This window comes from Carettochelys insculpta, chromosome 14 (assembly GCF_033958435.1).
Source record: "Carettochelys insculpta isolate YL-2023 chromosome 14, ASM3395843v1, whole genome shotgun sequence".
Lineage (NCBI taxonomy): Eukaryota > Metazoa > Chordata > Testudines > Carettochelyidae > Carettochelys > Carettochelys insculpta.
The window spans coordinates 16,668,717-16,692,905 of record NC_134150.1 but is presented as its reverse complement, the minus strand read 5'-3'; the positions used below and the strand labels follow the sequence as shown (position 1 = coordinate 16,692,905).

General features: G+C 45.0%; 1 protein-coding gene across 3 annotated transcripts in view; it reads right to left on the bottom strand.

Moving 5' to 3' along the window:
* LOC142020701 (uncharacterized) overlaps positions 1–24,189 on the bottom strand; it is a 54,702-nt gene that overhangs the window by 17,217 nt on the left and 13,296 nt on the right. Inside the window, exons 4-5 of one of the 3 annotated variants that reach the window (XM_075008807.1) lie at positions 9,589–9,671; positions 8,661–8,876 (exon numbers count right to left, since the gene is read on the bottom strand). In XM_075008807.1, the coding sequence (XP_074864908.1) occupies positions 8,661–8,876; positions 9,589–9,671 (299 nt within the window). The remainder of the gene's footprint in view (positions 1–8,660; positions 8,877–9,588; positions 9,672–24,189) is intronic. The other 2 variants (XM_075008808.1, XM_075008809.1) reach the window with 2 other exon arrangements.

The window sequence follows — 24,189 nt, the reverse complement described above, 5'->3', positions numbered from 1 at the left end:
GAGCCTGTGTAAGTAAGTCCGGCGCTACCGGTAGGGGGAGTGGTGGATGACCCGACATGCGCAGAAGCTGGGGAAACCATTGTTGCTTGTCCCAGGTTGGGACTATGAGGATCATGCGAGCTCTCTCCCTTCTGGCTTTCTGCAGAACCTTGTGGATGAGTGCTGTGGGGGAAAAACACAGAGTAGAGGGCCCTTCCATGAGATCATGAAGGCATCCCCCAAGGACCCCCGCCCTACTCCTGCTCTGGAGCAGTACTGAGGGCATTTCTTGTTGTGTTGGGTGGCAAACAAATCAACTTGGGGAAACCCCCAGGCGCGAAATATGCGTCGGAGCGGATCTGCCACTCATGCATGAGTGCAAAGCGCCTGCTCAGTTGGTCTGCCTTCACGTTGTGGACGCCAGGCAAGTACGAGGCTTTCAACGTTATGTTGTTGGCAATGCACCAGTTCCACAATTGGACTGCTTCTGCGCATAGCGCACGGGACCGTGCCCCTCCTTGTCGATTGATGTAAAACATGGTGGAGGTATTGTCGGTATTGATCCCGACTACTTTGCTGCGCAGGCATTTCCGAAAATGCATTGAACACTGCTCTGAGCTCCAGTATGTTTATGTGCAGTGTCTGTTCTGCGGGGGACCATAGCCCTTGTGTCACCTTGCTGCCAATGTGTGCTCCCCATCCTATGCAGGAGGCATCAGTTGTAAGAAAAATAGAAATTTGTGGTTGGTGGAAGGGTACTCCCACTAGCAGGTTCTTGGGATCTGCCCACCACGCTAGTGACTTTCGTACCTCCATCGTGGGCGATACTACCCTGTGGATGGTATGGGCTGCCGGTCTGTAAACGCTCGCCAGCCAATGCTGCAGGCTTCACATGTGTAGCCTGGCATTCTGTACCACAAACACGGCGGCCTCCATGTGCCCCAACAGTTGCAGACATTTTAGAATCGGCACCGTGGGGCTGTACATCATGACTTGTACCAGAGATTTGATGGTGCGGAAGCGGGCGTCGGGCAGGTATACTCTTGATGTAATAGAGTTTATGCGCGCCCCTATGAATTCTATATCTTGCATGGGCTCAGTCTTTGACTTTGCGAGGTTGATAACTAGGCCCAGCGAAGTGCACGTGTTCGCGGTGACGTGTATCATGCGTAGGATCTCTGCCTTTGAGGCCCCTTTCAGTAGGCAGTCGTCCAGATATGGAAAAATAAACACGCCCTGCCTGTGCAGGTAAGCTGATACCACTGCCAGGGTTTTGGTAAAGACTCTGGGTGCTGAGGATAGGCCGAACAGAAGAACTCTGTATTGGAAATGCTCCCCACCGACCGTGAAGCGGAGGAAGCGTCTGTGTGCCGGGTGGATTGTTATATGAAAGTAAGTGTCTTGTAAGTCGAGGGCTGCAAACCAGTCTCCATCATCCAGTGCTGTAATTATGGAGGCAACTGCAATCATCTGGAAGCGCTGTTTGCGCAAGTATCGGTTGAGGCCCCGTAGGTCCAAGATCGGCCTCCAGCCTCCTGTTTTCTTCTCTGTTAGGAAGTATCGTGAGTAAAAACCTTTCCCTTGGAATTGTTCCGGTACTCTTTCCACCGCCCCTATGAACATGAGGTGATCTACCTCCTGCTTCAGCCTCGTCTTGTGAGAATGGTCCCTGAGAAGAGGCTGGGTGGGAGGTTTCGGTGGTGGTAGTGACTGGAAGGGGATCGTGTAACCCGTGGCTATAATTTCCAGCACCCATTTGTCTGTTGTGATCTTTTGCCATTGGGAGAAGAACGGTTTGAGGAGATGATGGAACATGAAGTGAGAGAGGCATTGAGAGATGGTGTTGATAGTGCAGTCCTCGACATACCCGTCAAACTTGCTGCCTCTGGACTTGCCCTGAGGTTGTGCGACTTTGTTGAGGACGTCGCCTGGGGGCCCTGTATTGTTGCTGCTGTTGATGGCGCCCTTGGTCATAGCCTCGCTGGTATTGTGCACATTGTGGTTGGTAAGCGTAGCGCCTTTGCTGGGGGTAGAATTTCTTTTTCTTGTATGGAGGAGTATAGACACCCAGGGTCCTAAGTGTGGCCCTCGAATCTTTGCTAGAGTGGAGGACCGAGTCGGTTGATTCTGCAAACAACTTTTGCTTGTAGAATGGAAGATCTACGATCTTCGCCTGTAGATCTCTGGCGATACCAGACATCTGGAGCCAGGATTCCCTACGCATTACCACTGCTGCGGCTGTTGAGCGTGCCGCTGTGTCCGCCACATCCAAGGCAATCTGAACTCCCGTTCACGAGGCCGCGTAGCCCTCCTGGACGATTGCCTTTAGCACTGGCTTCTTGTCCTCTGGGAGGAAATCCATGAGAGAGGTAAGTCTAGAGTAATTGTCAAAGTTATGGTTTGATAAATGTGCCGCGTAGTTTGCCATTCTCAGTAATAAGGTAGAGGAGGAGTGGACCTTTCTGCCAAACAGGTCTAATTTCTTTGCATCTTTATCTGACCCCCCTGATTTATACTGAGACGTCTTTGACCTCTGTTGGGACAATTCAACCACCAAAGAACTGGGGCTTTGGCTGGGACGAAGTATTTCTTATCCGCCCTTTTATTCATAGGCGGGATGGAGGCTGGAGTCTGCCGTATGTTAGTGGCTGATTCCATAATGGATTCGTCCAGTGGGATGGCGATTTTAGATGAAGCCGGGGGTCTCAAATTTTTCAGGAGTTTATGATGCTTCTCCTGCACCTCTGCTATTTGAATGTCCTGCGTGTATGCTACTCTTTTGAACAGATCTTGGAATTGTTTAAGGTCATCCTGAGGGGAGATGTCCCTGGGGACAACTGCCTCATCTGGGGAGGATGAGGAGTTGCCGCTAGGATAAACCTCCTCCAACTCCTCTGATTCCTGAGTTCGCTGGTATGTTTGCTCCTTCGTGGGCTGTGAAGGAAGGTCTCGGGACTCTGGACCTATTTCCACCTGGGACAACTGTGTTCCTCTCCCAGAGCGAGAGTGTATGCGGGGGTGTTGGCGAGGAGTGGGTGCGGATCTGCCCCTGGATCTGGACCTCCGATGTCGGTGTTCAGTATGATGAGGATAGCCATAACAACACAGGCAAGGGCCTGGTGATTGGGACCTGGACCACGATCGGAGTGTGTACCTATGATGTCTAGAAGAGCGCGATCTCCTTGACGACATTGATAATGGTGAAGACGGTCTGTGATAGTATTCGTAGGGATCCATGCCTGAAAAAGGGTGAAGGCTGCCTGAGCCAAGGCGAAGGCGGTTGAAGGAACGGGGAGCGGGGTCTGAAACAGGCCGTCGGAGTTGCTGCCTGGTGCGGTGTGTGTATCTCGGCGGGGGGGGGAAGGCTGGGTGATAATGGCAGCGCAGCAATTTCCGGAGATGGACTGCGGTGTCGGGCTTTAGCCCTAGCTTTCCCCTGTCCTTGCAAGGTGTGTGCCACCCACTCCCATGCCGGGGATCTCGGCCCCACTGTCGGTGCCGCGCTCGGTGCCGTCATATGCAGTGCCGCGTGGGTAGCTTCCTCCGGCGCCGTTTGGCCCTGTGCTGGGCGTCCTTGCACCATCGGCACCGTGAGAGCCGGTGCCGCGTGAGGCGGCGCCGCCGATTCCGGCGCTTGCCGCGCTGGCGCCCGTGGCGCGGACTGTTGAATAGTTGGAGGCCCAGCCACGGCCACGTGCGCGACCGCGCTGCCGCTATCATCAGCCCGTGGTTCAGGGATCTGCGTTCCACTCGTCCTGCTCGCTGAGGTCACCGGCCAGGATCGAGCCGGGGAGAGTTTCTTCTTCTTTTGCACAGAGGGGGTCAAAGAAGCCGCCTTCCTTTTGTGTGACCTTGAGGGCCCTTCTGTGAGAGGCTTCTCCAGTGGCTCAGGCTGAAGGGCCTTATCAAACAAGATCATTTTGAGCCTCATTTCTCTGTCCTTCCTGGCCTTGGCTGTAAGCTTAGCGCAGTGAGAGCACTTCTGGGTAATGCGGGACTCCCCCAGGCAACAAATGCACTTACTATGCCCATCAAAGGCAGGCATAGCCTCACGGCATGACACTCACTTCTTAAACCCCGAGGAAGACATCCCAGTGAGTCTTTAACTGTTAATAGGGTACTTAGCCGCTAATCACAGTGTTCTTAAAATAAACAACATTTACGGCCTTTAGGATAGCGGATGGCCTAAAGCAGCCTTCTTTGTCCGCTCTTCTCCCACTCTTACTTAGTTACTTTTTTTTTTTTTTTAAATGTATAATAGTAAAAAACAAGCTATCAACTAGAATTAACAGTCTTATCTGTCTCAGGTGTTGGAGCCGGAGCGGATTCCGTCTGCAGCCGTTGGCGGTTGAGAAGGAACTGGCGGGGACCGGATTGCGCACATGACCAAGGGCGCGCGAAGAAGCGGCGCGGATCGGCGCATGCACGATCCAAAGGAAACTGCTAGAAAATTTCCGATCTGCGGAGCTGGGGCGAGTCCGACACCTACTGTGGAGCACCCACGGGGACCACTCGAAGAAGAATGAACAATACTGTGACCACAAATCTGAATAGCTCATCACCTGCTTCCTTGATCCAGAAAACTAGGTATGCAGCAAAACAGAGACCAGTCACACCACGTCCTCTAATTCAACCAACTATATCTCTCACACCCTTACCAGTTGCACTGAAGAAATTGCTGTCCTGAACCTGAAAGAACGGTACCTAAATTCACCAGCAGGGAACTCTGATCATGTCAACTCCTTTTGTAATGCCACCACAATTGGAATTTTCTTGAGAAACTCCTCACAGGAATAAAAAGCTACTCTCGCTCCCCCGTATTTCAAAGCTCTACCTGAAAGACTGTTACTGATCTAGGCATGAGTTCATTTTAAAAAGAAAAGGCCATTAAAGGCAGATGTCTTGTTTTAGTTTGCATACTGGTGCTATTAACATACCTGATGAACTTCCACCAGATCCCAAAGAAATCTGAATAATGATGGGTCATCAGGCATCTTCTATAGGGTCACTGGGGCAGACCACACATCTAAGAGCCTTACAGCTGAATACCCACCACAAGGATCCAGATAACAGTATCTTGATACAAAAGATGATGCTGCTAGACAACCAAGACAGTCATTGATGCCAGTGCATCAGACACCAAATACTTCAGAAATTGGCCAAACTTGGCCAAGTCCATCTATCCCAAAATTGAATCAATTCCCTAAACTCTGAGTGATCTGGATGAGTGGATGTCAGACTGTCACTATAGAATTTCACTTGTTTGAGAGCTCCTCCCCACAGAGATCGTCACTGCAACCAAAATGGGTGTGGGGTGGGGAGGGAACTCAGTAATGTTATGTTCTTTACTGGCTCCCACTAGGCACCTCCAAGCACATTACGTACCCTAAAACCCCCAAACCTGGTATCCTGAATGCATGAGTGAACTTTCAGGTCTGTGTCTACTCCAATTAGGCATCTAACAGGAGACACATCTTTCTCCAAAAAGTGAAGCTATTAAAGTCATTTAGGAACTGAGTTGCTCCCATGCCCATACATTCAAATTCATTCTTTACTCATGCATATAAAATGGTTGAACCTAGCTATTCCTGACATGTCAACTGATGTCAGGAAATGCCAATCCAGGGACTACCACTGAGCATGTAAAACTAAAGGCAAACAATGGTCTGCAGTTCATGCAGTGTAATCTAATTGGCTTCTCTGTCCTTCTTAATTACAATAATTCCACAATTTTATGCCCAGGAAGTCTAGAGATGCCAATCTCTATGTCTAACTTGGTCCCCAATAAGTCAGTTTTAGGTGAGGATCCATTTTTTCTTTTGTTAACCATAATGACAGGCACTAATTAGGAGGAGGCCAAATTGTCATTGTTTAGAATCTGCCCTGCCCTGCCCTTAAAGAAGAAGGCACCCAGATAGTATGCTATTTCCTATCAACCCAGTTCCCACAGCACTGACCTTCATCTTTGGGCTGAGAACAGTCTGACTACCCCACTGATATGTCCTTGTCAAAATAAAAGATGACTTGCAGAATAAAACCAAAGTCTGGAATCTGAGGGGCTTACTGGGTAGCAGTCAAAAAGCCAAATTAATGTTGCATTTCACTAACATTGGCCCGGGGCTGCAAACCCTCACCTTACTCATAACAATATCAAAAGAAGAGTAACATACTGAACATAATTCCCAATCTATTGAATCATACATGCAGATTCCCCATGAATGAGATAGGTCAGGGTTTCCCAAACTCTATATAGGTGGAACCCAGGTTTTTTCAGTACCCTTTTTTACAGCCCAAAAATATAAACGCATATTAAAAAGAATTAATGAATTAATAATAAACAGTGAAAATGTATTGATTTTTCACAATAATAATAGCACATAGCGATAATTTGTATATTTTCTAAGGGCTGGTACTGGGTGGCGGACCACACTCTGGGAAACACTGAGATAGGAGATGGTTCAAGCAGTACTCCTTGGTGTCTGTTTGGGAACCAAACATGAAGGAGAAATTTGCAGGTCAGTCATTGCCCTTGGCCCTTTAATGCTGTCAGCAATAGTTTTTGTTAAACATTGCTCCTTATGTGATTCAAACTTTTTACAGATGTTAAATTTTGAGACACTGTGTGAATTACAACTCCTTTGTATCCTTCCTAGGCATCCAAATCTTACTACAAACTCCTATCAAAAATATTCCCCATCTATCTTGGAAAAATAATCTTAAAGCAGTATTTCCCAAACGGTCTTTTGGAGAGTGAAAATGAGGATTCTGTTAGAAAATTTCATTACAAGAGCTGACTACTCTGTGTCTTCCTGCCCTGCCACCACTGAAACAACAGAACTAAATTGAATTGATTTAAAGGCCAGCAGGGGAGCAAAAGGGATCCAGCCATTAAACCAACTAAATTTAGTTCCATTATTTCAGTGGCGGTAGGGCAGGGAGCCGCACAGAGCCCCTCACTCATCCCGCTACCCAAGTGGCTACACCCTCTGGTGGGCGTGGCGTGGCTCGGCTCACCCCCACCACCACCCATGCAGCATCTCAACAGCAGCCTTCCTTCTGCTGGCCATACACGGTCACCTGGTGTAAGCTCTCCAGCCAGCACCATGGATGGGTTAGTTCCAGGGGCCAGTTTCGGGCTGAGGAAGGTTAATCCTGGGGATGGGGAGGGCAGTTAGCAGGATGGGGGGGGTTAAGCTTGGGGATGTGGATGCCAACTTGGGGGCTGAGGCAGGTAAAGCTTGGAGATGGGGGCAGCGGGTTTGGAAGCAGAGGAATAGAGCCTGTATATGGGGCTCTGCAAAATTCTTTCGAGTTCAAAAGAGTTCCATGGCCAAATAAAATTGGGAAACACTGTCAAAGAAATACCCAAAGCATTGTGAGCTGGAGGTAAAAACTCCTTCCTCCGTTTCTGCTACTTTGTCCTGTGCTTGGGGACAGAGGGAGTATCTGACTGATCCCTCCTTCTACTGGTCTGCAACACTCCACAAATGCTATGGCAAATGAGTGCTTCATCAACTTCTCACAACTGATTTTTTTTTTGTAAATCTACAACAGTTCCAAAAAACATCCACCTCCACTGAAGTCCCAGTTGACTTCACCGCAAGAATCATATCACTGGTTAGCCTGCTGTGGAAACAAACTGCTCTTAGTTTGTACAAATGGCCCTCAGCCAGGGTCATCTACTCTAACCAGAGATCATTACAACTCCTGTCACACTCATTTGTAGAAAAGCTATATGCGGCCTGTAGCTTAAATTCCTTGTCTTAATGGGCTCATGTTATATGTCCAAATGCACTGAATATTTGCATATATTTGTACAAGACTAAGCCTCTCTGGACATTTGCCAGACATCACACCTGTATATATCAAAAAGACAGACGGTCGGTTTTCCCAGGTTCAAACCATCTTTGATAGCTTGCATCTCAGCATATTCCTCAATACTGACTTCCACAGTTGCCTCCCTATATAAAGAGAATATTTCTACATTTTTAAAAGGCTTTGAGAAAGCGCATTCCCAAACGGAGATGACATTTCTGCATACGACTGTCCTATTTTCACCTTAAGTCAAAAAAACTGACAGCTGCAGTGGAACCCACCACATCACTGCCTCTCCCCACACCGTGATGTACCCATTTCCATAGCCCTGGCACCTACACTTACATTCCAAATCTAAATAAGATTCAGCACGTGCATTCCTATCCCTCCTCAACTGGTAACCCTGATGATGGGACCAGAATCTATTTGGCTGCTGCGATTATCCCAAACTGGAGCCCATTGAGTGTGTAACGGTTTCCATGCTAGACTTCCCTACAGATTATAGGAGATAAAGAGAACAAAGTTATGTAGCCAGAGGAACTGAGAATATACAAACAGTGCTTAAGTTTTCCCATCTGATTGGAAGAGTATTTTTAGCTGCAGCCTGTACTCCAGACTGCCTGAGGAACCCTCAGCAAATGGGACAGAACCCTCTGTGGAAGCCCACCCACTCACTTCAAGAAAAGCCCCAGTGGTATCCTCCACCATCACTGTGGAAAGATTTGCTGCCCATCTAGTTCTGTGATTCTGTCACTGGCAGGGGCACAGACCCTCACATGGTATCTTCTTGCTCCCCCGCACCGCTAGTAGTCCAGGTGCAACTTCCAAAGTACAAGCCCTCAGCACTCCCCAGAGCCAAAACTCACCCACTACCGGCAAAGGAGATGCTCTAGCTGGGGGGACCACACTTGCAGCCCTTGCTGTTCTCCACTTCTCTCGAGAGCAAGGGGTGGTTGGGCCAACTTCCACGGCTGAGGATTCATGCTCCGGATCCTGTCGCCTGGAAGAACCTGGCTGCTGGGCTGCCACTGCTGTCTCTTGTCTTCCGGGGATCCCTGGGATCTCATGCAGACTGGGACCTGCTGGGACCACCGCCATAAACTTGATGTATCTCAGTATTGCCTCATGCACCCCATGCTCCCATTCGGCTAGACTTCTTCCCTGACAACATGTAAGCTATTGCTTTAAGTATGTAATTGTGTCCCAGCAAGAAGAAAAGGCTTGGGTGCACTGAAATCTATAGGCTTCTATCATGCTGAATAAACCCAATCATCCCTTTCAACCCAAGAGGAAGCAGAATTCCCACAGGGGCTGGGACACACTTACAGGCCTGTCTCCCGAGCCAGGAAGGAAAAGCATAACTAGAATGTGATTTGAGCCTTTTTCTCAGGTTTCAGTTTTATTTTCCCACATAAACTAACACTACTTGAATTGTCTCTTCCTCTCAATGCAAGGTCTTTTGGAGAGACCTATGATCCCCCACTACACTCATTTTATGCCAGTTATTTTGTTCCAGGGCCTGCCTAAGGCACCAACTGTCTTCCTGTATCTCTCCTGAATTATCTAGAAATTTTCTAACAGAGCCACTCTGTTCTGGGCCTGCTACTGAGACACCTGCTGGCTTTTATAGTAACCTGATTCCTACCTGATCAGTCACAGGTGAAGTTGGTCATGTTTCCTTAAGGGCCAGGTACCCCATGACAAGACCACCAAGCTCCTTTCTCCTGTAGACTCACACAAAGGCTGCTGGGGTAGTCTAATAAAAAAGGAGCACCAGCTAATTACAATGCTTACCTTTTTGGGAATACTGGAATCTCTCATAGTAATCTTCATTCCCTGTTGAATAGTCATACTGTTGTCCAAATATCTCTTCAAAGCTAAGGAGGAAATAATATTTTGGGAAAAATACTTTCAAAACATGATGGCAAGTGAATTTATACAAATATCCACTCAAACTAGGATGATAAAAATTTTAAACAGCTGTAGTGTAAAGTTGTCAATATTGAATTTCAGAACAGATGACTGCGGATTATGATGAAGTGATATATGTTAGTCTTCTCATACACAAAGACTAAGATATTTTTTCCATTAAAAAGTATCTGATGATCCAAGTAGTTTCACTAAAACTAAATTAATACATCTGATAGGAGAAGTAATTCTTCCACTCTGTTCTGTGCTGATCAGACTTCATCTGGAGTACTGTGTCAGGAAAGACATGGAGAAATTGGAAAAGATCCAGAGAAGAACAACAAGCATGATTAAATAATACTAGAAATTATAATCTATGAGGGAAGACTGAAGGAACTGCGTTTCTTTAGTGTAGAACAGAGAAAACTGAGAGGAACATGATCACCACTTTCAAGCATCTAAAAGGTTATTACAAGGAGAAGCGAGAAAAAAATGTTCTCTTTAACCTCTGATGGGCTTAAATTGCAGCAAGGGTGGTTACGTTGGACATTCGGAAGAAACTTCCTAACTGTCAGTGCGGTTAAACACTGAAAAAAACTGCCTTGGAAGTTTGTGGAATTTCCATCATTGGAGATATTTAAGCTCGGGTTAGACTGACCTCTGTCAGGGATGACAGATGGTGCTTGGTTTTTCCATGAATGCAGGGGACGGGACTTGATGACCTCCTCAGGCTCCTTTCAGTTCTATTATTATTCTGGAAGTTTCCTGGGGTCTCTCCTGCTGCACCCAACAAGCCCCCTCCAATGCCCTACAAGCATCTTGTCACAGAAATTTCCTGGATTCTACCCACCACCAACCATTCACCCTCCAACTGTTCTTAGAGAAGAGTGTTATACAAATCATAGAATCATTATGGATAGCAATTCCTTCCTCTAATAGGACTATGGCACTAGGAATATATTATCGACCACCTAACCAGGACAGTGAAAGTGATGCTGAGATGTTAAGGGAGATTAGAGAGGCTATCAAAATAAAAAATTCAGTAATAATAGGGGATTTCAATTATCCCCATATTGACTGGGTACATGTCACCTCAGGATGGGATTCAGAGATAAAATTTCTCCATGCCTTAAATGACTGCTTCTTGGAGCAGCTGGTACAGGAACCCACAAGGGGAGAGTCAATTCTCGATCTAGTACTGACTGAAACGCAGGATCTGGTCCAAGAAGTAACTATTACAGGACCGCTTGGAAATAGTGACCACAATATAATAATGTTTAATATTCCTGTGTTGGGAAGAACACCACAGCAGTCCAACACTCTGGTATTTAATTTCAAAAAGGGGAATTATACAAAAATGAGGAGGTTAGTTAAACAGAATTAAAAGGTAGAGTAACTAAAGTAAAATCCCTGCAGGCTGCGTGGAAACTTTTCAAGGACACCATATTAGAGGCCCAGCTTAAATGTATACCCCAAATTAAAAAACACAGTAAGAGACCTAAAAAAAGAGCCACCGTGGCTTAACAACCATGTGAAAGAGGCAGTGAGAGATAAAAAGGCAACCTTTAAAAAGTGGAAGTCAAATCCTAGTGAGGAAAATCGAAAGGAACATAAACACTGCCAAATTAAGTGTAAAAATGTAATAAGAAAAGCCAAACAAGATTTTGAGGAACAGTTAGCCATAAATTCAAAAAACAATAGTAAAATGTTTTTTTAAGTACATTAGAAGCAGGAAGCCCACTAAAAAAGCAGTGGGACCCCTGGACGATAGAGATATAAAAGGAGCAATCAAGGAAGATAATGCCATTGCAGAGAAACTAAATGATTTCTTTGCTTCAGTCTTCATGGCTGAGGATATTACAGAGGTTCCCAAATCTGAGCTGTCCTTTGTAGGTGACAGATCTGAGGAACTGTCCCAGACTGAAGTGTCAGTAGAAGAGGTTTTGGAACTAATTAATAAGCTAAACAGCAACAAGTCTCCAGGACCAGATGGCATTCACCCAAGGGTTCTGAAAGAACTCAAATGTGAAACTGCACAGCTATTAATGGTGGTTTGTAACCTATCCTTTAAATCACCTTCAGTACCCAACGACTGGAAGACAGCTAATATAACGCCAATATTTAAAAAGGGCTCTAAGAGGAGACCCTGGCAATTACACACCGATAAGTCTAACGTCAGTACCGGGCAAATTAGTAGAAACAATAGTAAAGAATACAATTGTCAGACACATAGAAGAACATGATTTGTTGGGCAAAAAAGTCAGCATGGTTTCTGTAGAGGAAAGTCGTGTCTTACTAATCTATTAGAGTTCTTTGAAGGGGTTAACAAACATGCAGATGGGGGGATCCAGTGGACATAATATACTTAGATTTCCAGAAAGCCTTTGACAAGGTCCCTCACCAAAGGCTCTTATGTAAATTAGGTGGTCATGGGATAGGAGGAAGGATCCTTTCATGGATTGGAAACTGGTTATAAGACAGGAAACAAAGGGTTGGAATAAATGGTAAGTTTTCACAATGGAGGGGGGTAACGAGTGGTGTTCCCCAAGGGTCAGTCCTGGGACCAATCCTGTTCAACTTGTTCATCAATGATCTACAGAAAGGGGTAAGCAATGAGGTGGCAAAGTTTGCAGATGATACCAAGCTGTTCAGGATAGTCAAAACCAAAGTAAATTGTGAAGAACTTCAAAAAGATCTCAGCAAACTGAGTGACTGGGCAGCAAAATGGCAAATGAAATTTAATGTGGGTAAGTGTAAGGTAATGCACATTGGGAAAAATAACCCCAATTACACATACAATGTGATGGGGGCAAATTTAGATACAACAGAGATCAGAAAAGGGATCTTGGAATTATAGTGGATAGTTCTCTGAAAACATCCACGCAGTGTGCAGCGGCAGTCAGTAAAGCAAATAGGATGTTAGGAATTATTAAAAAAGGGATAGAAAATAAGACTAAGAATATCATACTTCCCCTATATAAAACTATGGTATGTTCACATCTTCAGTCCTGCGTGCAGATGTAGTCTCCTCACCTCAAAAACGATATACTGGCGTTAGAAAAACTTCAGAAAAGGGCAACTAAAATGATTAAGGGTTTGGAAAGGGTTCCATATGAGGAGAGGCTAGAGAGACTGGGACTTTTCAGTCTAGAAAAGAGGAGACTGAGGGGGGATATGATAGAGGTATATAAAATCATGAATGGTGTGGAGAAAGTGAATATTGAAAAGTTATTTACTTGTTCCCATAATATAAGAACTAGAGGACACCAAATGAAATTAATGGGTAGCAGGTTCAAAACTAATAAAAGAAAATTTTTCTTCACACAGCGCACAGCCAAGCTGTGGAACTCCTTGCTGGAGGAGGCTGTGAAGGCCAGCACTCTAACAGAGTTTAAAATAGAGCTTGATAAATTTTTGGAGGTTAGGTCCATAAATGGCTATTAGCCAAGGGTGAAGTATGGTGCCCCTAGCCTTTAGTCAAAGGCTGGAGACAGATGGCAGGAGACAAATTGCTTGATCATTGTCTTCGGTTCACCTCCTCTGGGGCACCTGGCACTGGCCACTGTCAGCAGACAGGATACTGGGCTGGATGCACCTTTGGTCTGACCCAGTATGGCCATTCTTATGTTCTAGGTGCAAATATCAACCCTTCAGTCCATCAGAGAAGGTGAAGACTTCCTCGATAGAAGGCTCCATTTCATACTGGAGGCACAGCAGGCTGAGAAACCGATGAAGGCAGTAGAAACTGAAGAAGAAAATGGGTAGCATGTAACCTTCAGGCGACAAAAGCCAATTCAGTTATCTCCAATTTCAAGCTCTCTGCATGGGTGATACAGTGGAGAATTCTGTGGCAGAGACCTCTCAGAGGAGGGATCAGAAGATGACCCCACTGGCTGGAAAGCATGTGACAAGTAGTCCTAGGGATGGCAGTTCTACAAGCACCACCCCCAAGAGAAGAAGGGGGGTGACGGTGGTCGGGGACTGCCTCCTGAGAGGGATGGAGTCATCCATCTGCCATCTCAGCCTGGAACCTTGGGAAGTTTGTTGCTTACCAGGAGCTAGAATCCAGGATGTGACAGAAAAACTTCCAGAAATCATCACACCTGCAGATTACCACCCCTTCCTATTTCCCCCTGTAGGGACTAACGACACAGCAAAGAACAACCTTGAGTGGATCACTGCAGATTATGTAACTCTGGGAAGGAAGATCAAAGAATATGAAACCAAAGTGGTATTCTCATCCATCCTCCCTGTTGAAGTAAGGTGTCCAGGTTGAGATCGTTGAGTCATGGAAGTAAATGTGTGGCTGTGCAGGCGGTGTCGGAGAGAGGGATTTGGTTTCTTCGACCATGGGATTCTGTTTCGAGAGCAAGGATTGCTAGGAAGTGATGGGATCTACCTAACAAAGAGAGGGAAGAGCATCTTTGTGAGCAGGCTTGCAAACCTAGTGAGGAGGGCTTTAAACTAGGTTCGTCAGGGGATGGTGACCAAAGCCCTGAGGTAAGCGGGGAAGGGAGAAGGTATAACAAAGGAGGATGACTCATTCAAAAGGAGAAAGTAGGCCAATCAGCTTATTTTCTAAGGTGTTTGTACACAAATGCAAGAAGCCTGGGAAACAAACAGTAGGAATTAGAAGCCCTGGCACAGTCAAAGAAGTATGTGATTGGAATGATGGAGAGTTGCTGGGATAACTCACATAACCAGAGCACTGTCATGAAAGGCTATCAACTACTCAGGAAGGACAGACAGGAGAAAAGGAGGAGCAGCTGCCGATTACGTGAGAGCAATGACAGTTCAGAGCTCCTGTTTATGGAGGAAGAAGAGACAGTTGAGTGTCTTGGGGTTAAACTTAGAAGTGGAAGCAACAGAGGCAATTTAGTGTTTGGTGTCTGCTGTAGGCAACCAGATCAGATAGATGAAGTAGATGAGAACCTCTTCAGACAACTAAGAGAAGCTTCCAAATCACAGGTGCTGATTCTCATGGGAGACTTTAATCACCCAGAACAAGAAGTCCTGTGGTACCTTACAGACTAACAGATATTTTGGAGCATTAAGCTTTCATGGGCAAAGACCCGCTTCGTCAGATGCATGAATGGGGCATCTTACGAAGCGGGTCTTTGCTCACAAAAGCTTAATGCTCCAAAATATCTGTTAATCTATAAGGTGCTACAGGACTTCTTGTTGTTCTCGAAGATACAAACTAACACGGCTACCTCTCTGATACTTTTAATCACCCATACATTTGTTGGGAGACCAATACAGAAGCAGAGAGATAATCCAGGAAGTTTTTGGAGAATGTTGGGGATAACTTCCTGGTACAAGTGCTGAAGGAACCAACCAGGGGCCATGCACAGTTTGACCTACTGCTCACAAACAGGGAAGAAATAGTAGAAGTAATAGAAGTGGGTGGAAACCTAAGATGCAGTGATTATGAGATGGTAGATGTCAGGATTCTGACAAAAGCAAGAAAAGTAAGCAGTAAAATACAGACCCTTGATTTCAGAAGAGCAGACTCAGACTCCCTGAGAGAACTGATGGGCAGGATCCCCTGGGAAGCTGATATGAAAGGGAAAGGAGTTCAGGAGAACTGGCAGTATTTTAAAGAGGTCTTATGGAAGGCACAGGAACAAACCATCCCGATGTACAGTAAGAAAAGCAAATATGGTAGGCAACCAGCTTGGCTTACAAGAGAAATCCTTGGTGATCTTAAACTCAAAAAGGATGCATATAGGTAGTGGAAATTTGGACAGATGAGTAAGGAGGAGTATAAACATATGGCTGGAGAATGCTGGGGGTAATCAGGAAAGCAAAAGCACAATTGGAACTGCAGCTAGCAAGGAATGTGAAGAAGGGCTTCTACAGGTATGTTAACAACAAGAGGGCTATCAGGGAGGGTGTGGGGCCATTACTGGATGAAGGAGGTAACCTGGTGACAGATGACGTGGGAAAGGCTGAAGTACTCAATGCTTTTCTTGCCGCAGTCTTCATGGAAAAGGTCAGCTCACCAACTACAGCACTATGCAATGCAATATGGGAAGGAGCTATGCAGCCCTGAGTGGGGAAAGAATGGATTAAGAGCCATTTAGAAAAGCTAGACGCACACAAATCCATGGGTCCAGATTTAATGCATCCAAGGGTACTGAGGGAACAGGCAGATATAATTGCAGCGCCTTTGGCTATTATCTTTGAAAACTCGTGGAGAGTAGGAGAGGTCCCGGATGATTGGAAAAAGGCAAATGTAGTACCTACCTTTAAAAAAAGAAGGAAAGGAGGACAATTGAGAGAACTATAAACCAGTCAGCCTCAGCTCAGTCCCCAGAAAAATCATGGAGGGAATCCTCAAAGAATCCATTTTGGAACACTTGGAAGAGGGGAAAGTGACCAAGAGTAGTCAACATGCCTTCACCAAGGGCAAGTCATGCTTGATCAATCTGATTTGCTTCTATGATGAGGTGACTGGCTCTGTGGACATGCAGGAGTCAATGGATGGGTTATACCTTGACTTTAGCAAAGCTTTTGATACAGTCTCCCACAATAGTCTTGCCCATAAGTTAAGGAAGTATGGATTGGATACATGGACTGTAAGATGGAGAGAAAACTGGCTTGATGGATGGGCCCAAGAGGTAGCGGTCAATGGCTCAGTGTCTCGTTGGTGGTCGGTATCAAATGGAGTGCACCAAGGATCAGTTCTAGGGCCAGTATTGTCCAACATCTTTATTAACGACCTGGATGAAGGGATGGATTGTAACCTCAACAAAATTTGCAGATGACACTAAGGTAGGCAGTCAGTTGGAGGGTAAGAGACAGGGTCCAGAGTGACCTAGAGAAATTGGAGGATTGGGCCAGAAGAAATCTGATGATGTTCAACAAGGACAAGTGCCGAGTCCCAAGCTCTGTTCAGTCTGGGGACTGACTGGCTAAGCAGGAGCTCAGCAGAAAAGGACCTGGAGATTACAGTAGATGAGAGGCTGGATATGAGTCAAGAAGCCAAGAAAGCTAATGGCATATTGGGGTACATTAGGAGAAGCATTTCCAGAAGATTTAGAGAAGTTATTGTTCCCCTCTACTCAGCTCTGGAGAGGCCTCACCTGGAGTCTTGCATCCAGTTCTGGGCCCCCTAGCATAGAATGGATGTGGACCAACTGGAGAGGGTTCAGCAGAGGACAATGAAAATGATTAGGGGTCTGGAGCACATGACCTATGAGGAGAGGCTGAGAGATTTGGGCTTATTTAGTCTGCAGAAGAGAAGATTGAGTACTGCTATCAAGTCACCTCTCAACTTTCTGAAAGCAGGCTCTAAAGAGGATGAAGAGAGACAGTTCTCAATGGTGACAGATGACAGAACAAGGAGCAATGGTCTGAAGTTACAGAGGGAGAAGTGTAAGTTAGATATTAGGAAAAACTATCTCACCAGGAGGTTGGTGATGGACTGGAATGTGTTACCAAGAGAGGTGGTGGAATCTCCATCCGTAGAGGTTTTCAAGTCTTAGTTTGATATTGCCATGGCTGAGATAATTTAGATGTGGTTGGTCCCGCTTTAGGCTGGGGGCTGGACTAGATGATCTCCTGAGGTCCCTTCCAGCCCTAGAGTTCTATGATTCTACTGGGACAGACAGCAAGAGGTCTGTGCCTGCAGAGACTTGGAAGAGAATCTTGAGGGACTGGACTAGATCATTGATCTGAATCCTGAACCTGAGAATCACAGGAAGAACCAACCACCAATGGTGTGGAAAAGCTCTTCCCCCTACTTCTTCTTTGCAAAAAAGTGGTGGGACTACATCAAAGTCATTCAGGCAGAACAGGTAATGCATTTTGCAAATACTTCCAAATGAAATAACGTTTTCAAAATGCATATCAGGAAGACCAAACACATCCATGTGGGTATGCAATCCTTTATGAATAGAAATGAAGGTCAAGAAGAGCATGAGGAAGATAACATTGACAGTGTGATCAGTTCAGTGACACTGAATCAAGATACAATTATTTGTTTTGAGGAACCTAAGTGGATTGCCATTCACAAAGTTAGAAGAAAGTGAAGGTCTTTATTCACAGATAAGAAGAATCCTGCTTCAAACCTTTGATCAAAGATTTAAGGAATTAATGACAGTGATAGCCCTGTCACAGCATTTGACTGCATCACTAAACATGAAATGACCTGGGGACCAGATGCTGGAAAAATACTTTCGGATGTTGCAAAATACAAAACCTCTTAATGTATTTGGTCCAGGAATGCGATCCGCCAAGCATATTGCTTGCAATGTTTAGAAATATACCCACAAAAATCAAACTGCCCAGCATGTAAAAGAATTTAGGTATTTATTTCAATTCATGCAAATCTTCAGTTTATTGAAGTACATGAAAATCACACTGAAAATACAAAATCAGAAATTGTGGCTCTTTCAGACAGAGATTCTGATTAGACAAGTCAAGGAAAAGCTTGAGCTCTATTAGCATTTCCAGTATAACCTACTGAGCATTTCCAAAATAAGTTTTCAAGTTATAGAATACTTGTTTATTTATAAGATAACTAGTAACAGAGATGTAGCCATGTTACTGTGTACTCCAAGAACACAAAACAGCAGAAATGTAGCACTTCAGAAGACTAACAAAATGATTTATTTGGCGATGAGCTTTTGTGGGAGGGACCCACTTAATCAGATTAATCTCATTTCCAATAGTTAGAGGTCTCTCCGTGACTTAAAAGATGAGTGGCCTTGTCTTTGACACTGCTGCCAAGGAGGGATTTGAAGATCACGGCTCCATGAGGTCCTATCCCTCTTGCACTGACATTCTCTTATTTTCCTACTTTTTCTTATCCAGACTATCTATCCTCCCTGCTGCATGGGATTCTCACGATGATCGTATTAACATGATCGCTATCACCCGATATGACTTGGGTTGAGTGGGCCACCAAGAGCATTACCATCTTGCTGCAAATAACCCAGAAAAGGAACTTGTAAGAGTTCCAAATGAAATACAATCTCAACAGTGCTGTCCAGAGTCTCAAAAATAATTTGGACATTGTAATCAAGCTGGCTGAGAAAGAGGGTGCTATCGTCATGAATAAATCAGACTATGAACAGGAGGCAGCTAGACAACTCTCCAACACCACATTTCACAGACTCCTTCCTCAGATCCCACTTTAGAATTCCAAAAGAAACTACACCATCTACTTAAAGAACTTCATGCCTCTACTCAGGACCACATTCACTCAGACATACCATCTGAACCCCAACCTGGACTATTCTATTTACTGCCTAAAATCCACAAACCTGGAAACCCAGGATGCCCTATCATTTCAGGTATTGGCACCCTTACTACCAGACTGTCCGGCTATGTAGACTCCCTCCCCAAACACTATGCCACCAGTTCTCCTAGCTATCTCTGAGATACCACTGATTTCCTGAGGAAATTACAAAACATTGGAAGCCTTCCTGATAATTCCATCCTTGCCACCATGGATGTAGAGGCCCTCTACACCAATTTTCCACATGAAGGTGGACTACAAGCTGTCATGAATACCATCCCTGATGTTACCATAGCAAATCTGGTGGCTGACCTATGTAACTTTGTTCTCACACACAATTATTTCCAAACTGGGGACAACTTATACATCCAGATTAGCAGCACTGCTATGGGCACTTTCATAACACGACAGTATGCTAACATTTTTATGGCTGACTTAGAACAATGATTCCTTAAGCTCTCATCCACTTAGCCCTCCTTTACTTACACTACATTGATGACATCTTTACCATTTGGACCCACAGTAAATAGACTCTGGAAGACTTTCACAGAGATTTTAACAACCTGCATTCTACCATCAATCTCAGCCTCACTATTCCACACAAGAAACACATTTCCTGGATACCACAGCACAAATTGCTGATGGCCACACTGACACCACTCTCTACTGGAAACCCACTGACTGCTACACTTACCTACATGCCTCCAACTTCCATCCAGCACACACCACACAATCCATAGTTTATAGTCAAGCCCTTAGATACAATTGCATCTGCTCTGATCCTACCCACAGACCAAAAACTATAAGACCTCTACCAAGCACTCATAAAACTGAATTACCCACCGGAAGAAGTTTAAAAAAAAAAACAAATTGACAGAGCCAGACGAATATCCAGAAGCCAGCTACCTCAAGATAGGCCCTGAATATCAATAACAGAACAACTCTTCGTCATCACCTATAGCCCCCAACTCAAACCCCTGCAATGCATCATTAAAAACCTACAGCCTATTCTGGATCATGATGCTACACTTCAGAAGGCCCTAGGTGACAGACCTGTCCTATCCTATGGACAACTTCCTAACCTAAGAAAGATTCTCACCAGCAATCACAGGCTACACCACAGTAATACCAATCCTGGAACTTTTCCTTGCAACAAACCCCGCTGCCAACTTTGTCCACATATTTATTCTGGGGATATCATCACTGGACCTAACCATGTTAGTTACAAGATCAAGGCACATTCTCGTGCACTTCCAGCAACATTATATATGCCATTATGTGCCAAGAATGCCTTGCCACTATGTACATTGGACAGACTGGACAAAACCTTCGCCAAAGAATAAAAGGACACGGAGCAGACATCAAGAAACTCAATACACATAAGCCAGTCAGTGAACATTTCAGTGGAGTGGGCCATTCTGTTAAAGTCCTGAGAATGTGTGTCCTGGAGCATAAGAATTTTAAAACAGATTAGAGTGAGAAATTTGTGAGTTGGAATTCATATTCAAATTTGCCACATTAACATATGGTATGAATGAACAGAGACATCTATTACCTCAGGCATTACAAGGACTGCTTCCCTTCCTTTGATGCTCGTAATTATCTCAGGCAGGACAATTAACATCCCCCCACCCCTAATCCCCCTCATATGTATTTGACTTGTCAGTTTTTATTGCATTTTTTTTGGGTCGTTTGTACTTATGTCAGTCTGTACTGGAAATGAGATTGATCTGATGAAGTGGGTCTGTCTCACAAAAGCTCATCATCAAATAAATCATTTTGTTAGTCTTTAAAGTGCTACATTTCTGCTGGTTTGTTTTATTTATAAAATGGTTAGTTTTGCCTACAACTGTAATCTTTACTCTGTGTATGATGATAATGCTCCATTTAAGAATCTGGTGTTCTGCATTAGCCCTATACACCAAATTTTATTCCTGGCCTTTCATGCACTGCCATGTTAATTGCATCATAATGAATATCAGATGTCCCATTTTTAAAAGGCAGTCTCATAGATAAGCTCTCCTGTAGGTCTCTTGACTTCTTCATAAAAAGAGGCAAGTTGTCCCATATCTTCTGTTTCTCTCCCACCCTGCATCCTTACTGACAGGTCCTGATGCTGGCCAAATCACCTGACTGTCAGCCTACCACCCTACAGCAGTTTGTGGAGAGGAGCAGTCCAATGGCTGACAAGGGTAGGTGGGAGGGAGAGCCAGGCTCATGGTATGGCAAAGATGCAGCATGTGGAGTCAGACGCTCCCCCAGGTGGTCCTTCAGTCCAGCTCCCACTGCATGCCAGCCTTCTGTCTGCAGGGCCACACACTCATCCCATTTCCAGCCAGCACTGGCTGCATGCTGCAACAGTTTGCAAGTGCAGAAAGGAACCAGGCAGTGGCTGGTTACACATCTCCTCTGCTGTCCACCCACTGATTCTTTACATATTTTCCTGCTCACTGTCCTTTCCCCATTCTCCCCCTCACCCCCACTGTTCCTCTGCCTCAGCCCTCTCTCACCCCAGCAAGGTGCATCCCTGCTCCCAGCACTGTTGCCTCTCCCACATATAAAGCTGAGCTCATTAATAGCCTGGCCAGAAGCCTTCTTCCTCCCAACACTTTGGCTTGTTGGCACTCCAGGAAAGCCTAAGACCCTCTGGCCTGAGATGCTGGCCTAAAGGAGCTGAGCCCTGCACATGCCAAAGCCCCACACAGCACTGGTACCAGAAAGCCTCTCTCCCCTTCTGCTAAGCTCTAGAATGTTGCAGCTGAAGTAATTTCGAGCCTGTTCACACTCTGAATGCACAGGTTCTACAGCAGCCCCCAGAGCAGGGGCTTAGCACCCCGCTTCACCCCTGTCCAGCCCTTGGTCTTGCCCCTGGGAACACAAGGCTGCTCCATCCCATAGGCACCATCCTATGCTGAGACACCTCTCTGGCAAAGTTCACTGATACCCTTGCAATTGGGTTCCCTGAGCCCTGATGCACTATAAAGCCTAACGACTAAACCCTTCCTGCCTGCACTGTAGCCAGGGGACAGGAGGCAGCTGGGAGATGCCAGTGGCTAGGAGCAGGCTGGAGGTGTTGGTGACTTTAGAAATTGCATGGGCAGGAAGGGACAAACTGCTTCCCATCATAAAGGAGCAGGTGAGGACAGAAGAGCTCAGCAAACATGAGCCAGAACATCCCTTTCCCTCTCTTCTCACCTGTAGCTGGAAGCTTCTATCATCCCTTCCTTCCTGCATAGGGCCAAAAGGCTGCTAATTCCCTCTCATTCTGGTGTGAACCACGGCAAAAATCAGGGGAGGGGAAAAAGGAGTGACATCATGTTGCCCTGGGAAAACGCAGTGCTAGATTCAGTGAGAGACTGGAGATCCAGCCAGATATGGAGGATGGAGAGCACCAGGCAAGGATGGTGGATCACCCCCACCCCTGCATGAGAGGTGTACAGGAGTCACCTCTCCCTGTGTGCATGGGGTGATAGTGGTGTCACCCTTCTCCATGTGAACCCTGAAGCCTTCAAGACAAGGAGGAAAATAAACAGACTCCAACTATACAGCATTTCTTTTTAATGAGACCTCAGTTAACTCAATGTTAATTTGAATGTATGTATGATTGATTGCTGTTGAACTTGCTTGAATATGAGTAACTTTAGCAGGTGTCCTGTATTCAGCTTAGGGAAATATGGTATCCTACATACCCTTGACTGAGCTTGTTCTCTAGAAACAGGAGTTTCTTCTCTACCTACATTATAACATCACCTCTCTATGTGCTTCTATTTCTGAGCTATTTCTGCTTTTCGCTTACAAGTCAAATACTGATGTCTATTTTCAACATTAAGTTTTTCCCCCTTAGCTTAGAGGTACGAACAAAAATACATTTAGATACCTGGGTATGCTGCGCTAATCTCTAATACCACCACCATATGTCATTACTCAGAATTACAGAATTTCTACCTACTCCATGAATACCTCCCACACAGAAAGCACTACTAATTACATTATGCGTAAGATTTTCATTCTTAAAGGAAATAAAATTCCATTTTGATAAGCAAGCAACTACTACAGTTTTTCTTTTTTTTTCTCCCCAGAAATGGGGGGAGAGCAGGGAACAACAGTTCCTTCCCTCCCCCGCCCCGCCAAAGTCTTAAAAATATTAAATATTAGATCAGTGAGCAAGAGCTTGGACACTGCAGGATTCTGACTTAAAGCAATGGGGAGTGAGAGGGACCTAGGGGCTGTGCGCTCACTTGGTCTATTTGCCCTGAGTTAAAGGCACAAGATCACTCATAGAAAAGATGCAGGTCCCAGTCGACACTACTGGACAAATGAACCCAAGAAATTGAGGGCACAGGGCACATGTGCTCTACCAGTAGAATAAACATGGACAGGCACTCAGAAAACTCTTAACTTGGAAGTTGACAAGATTTCAAGTTGATTGTGTGCCTTTAAACAAAAAATGTTACCAGCTTAAGAACTAAAAATTTTTGCCAGCTCATGATAAAAACTGAAAATCCTGCCTTTAATATTCTGCTTCAGCTGTGTGTGCTCTAAACTTGATTTTAAAATCTCTTCTGCTCAAATGCAATATTTTATAAACCACTGCTTCTTTTCAAATATAAAAGAAATGTGACAGTTACACAAAAGTTTAAAAAGTGTTGCCCTGAGAAGTCTTGGGTGGCCATAATTCAAATTATGTTCTTATGTAAGTTGCAGCTGCTGAGCTACTCAGAAACAAAGAAATTTTCATTAGATTTTGTCAAAATGTACAGAAACAAAGGGAAAAAAATCCAAGAAAGAACAGAAGCAAACTTCTAGCCACCTCCTATTAAACTATGTAAGTTGGGTGCTAGTAATTAAGCCAAATGTATAAAGCTCTGAAAGTTCTTGGACCTGAGTGCAAGAGTTCAGTCAAGATTGGTGGAGATATTTCCACTCTCTGCTCCACACGCTGAACTGAGAGGTCAGTGGCAGGACAACCTCAACAGACAGCTCTCACCTCCAGAATTTCTTCATCCCCATGAAAATTCAAAGATTGGTGTTTTTAGGGTGCAATGGTGGTAAGTTTTACTACTGGGGTTTCACCATCATATGTAAATGGCTTTATTTTAACTTTTTTTTTAAACCCTCTAGTGTGCCAGGTGCATTAGACATTGTGAACAAACTAGGTATTTTATAAAACTCACAAACTATTTAGAAAGTTTTAACAGGCATACAAATCCTTGTTATGTAGATATCAGAGAAAAAAACAA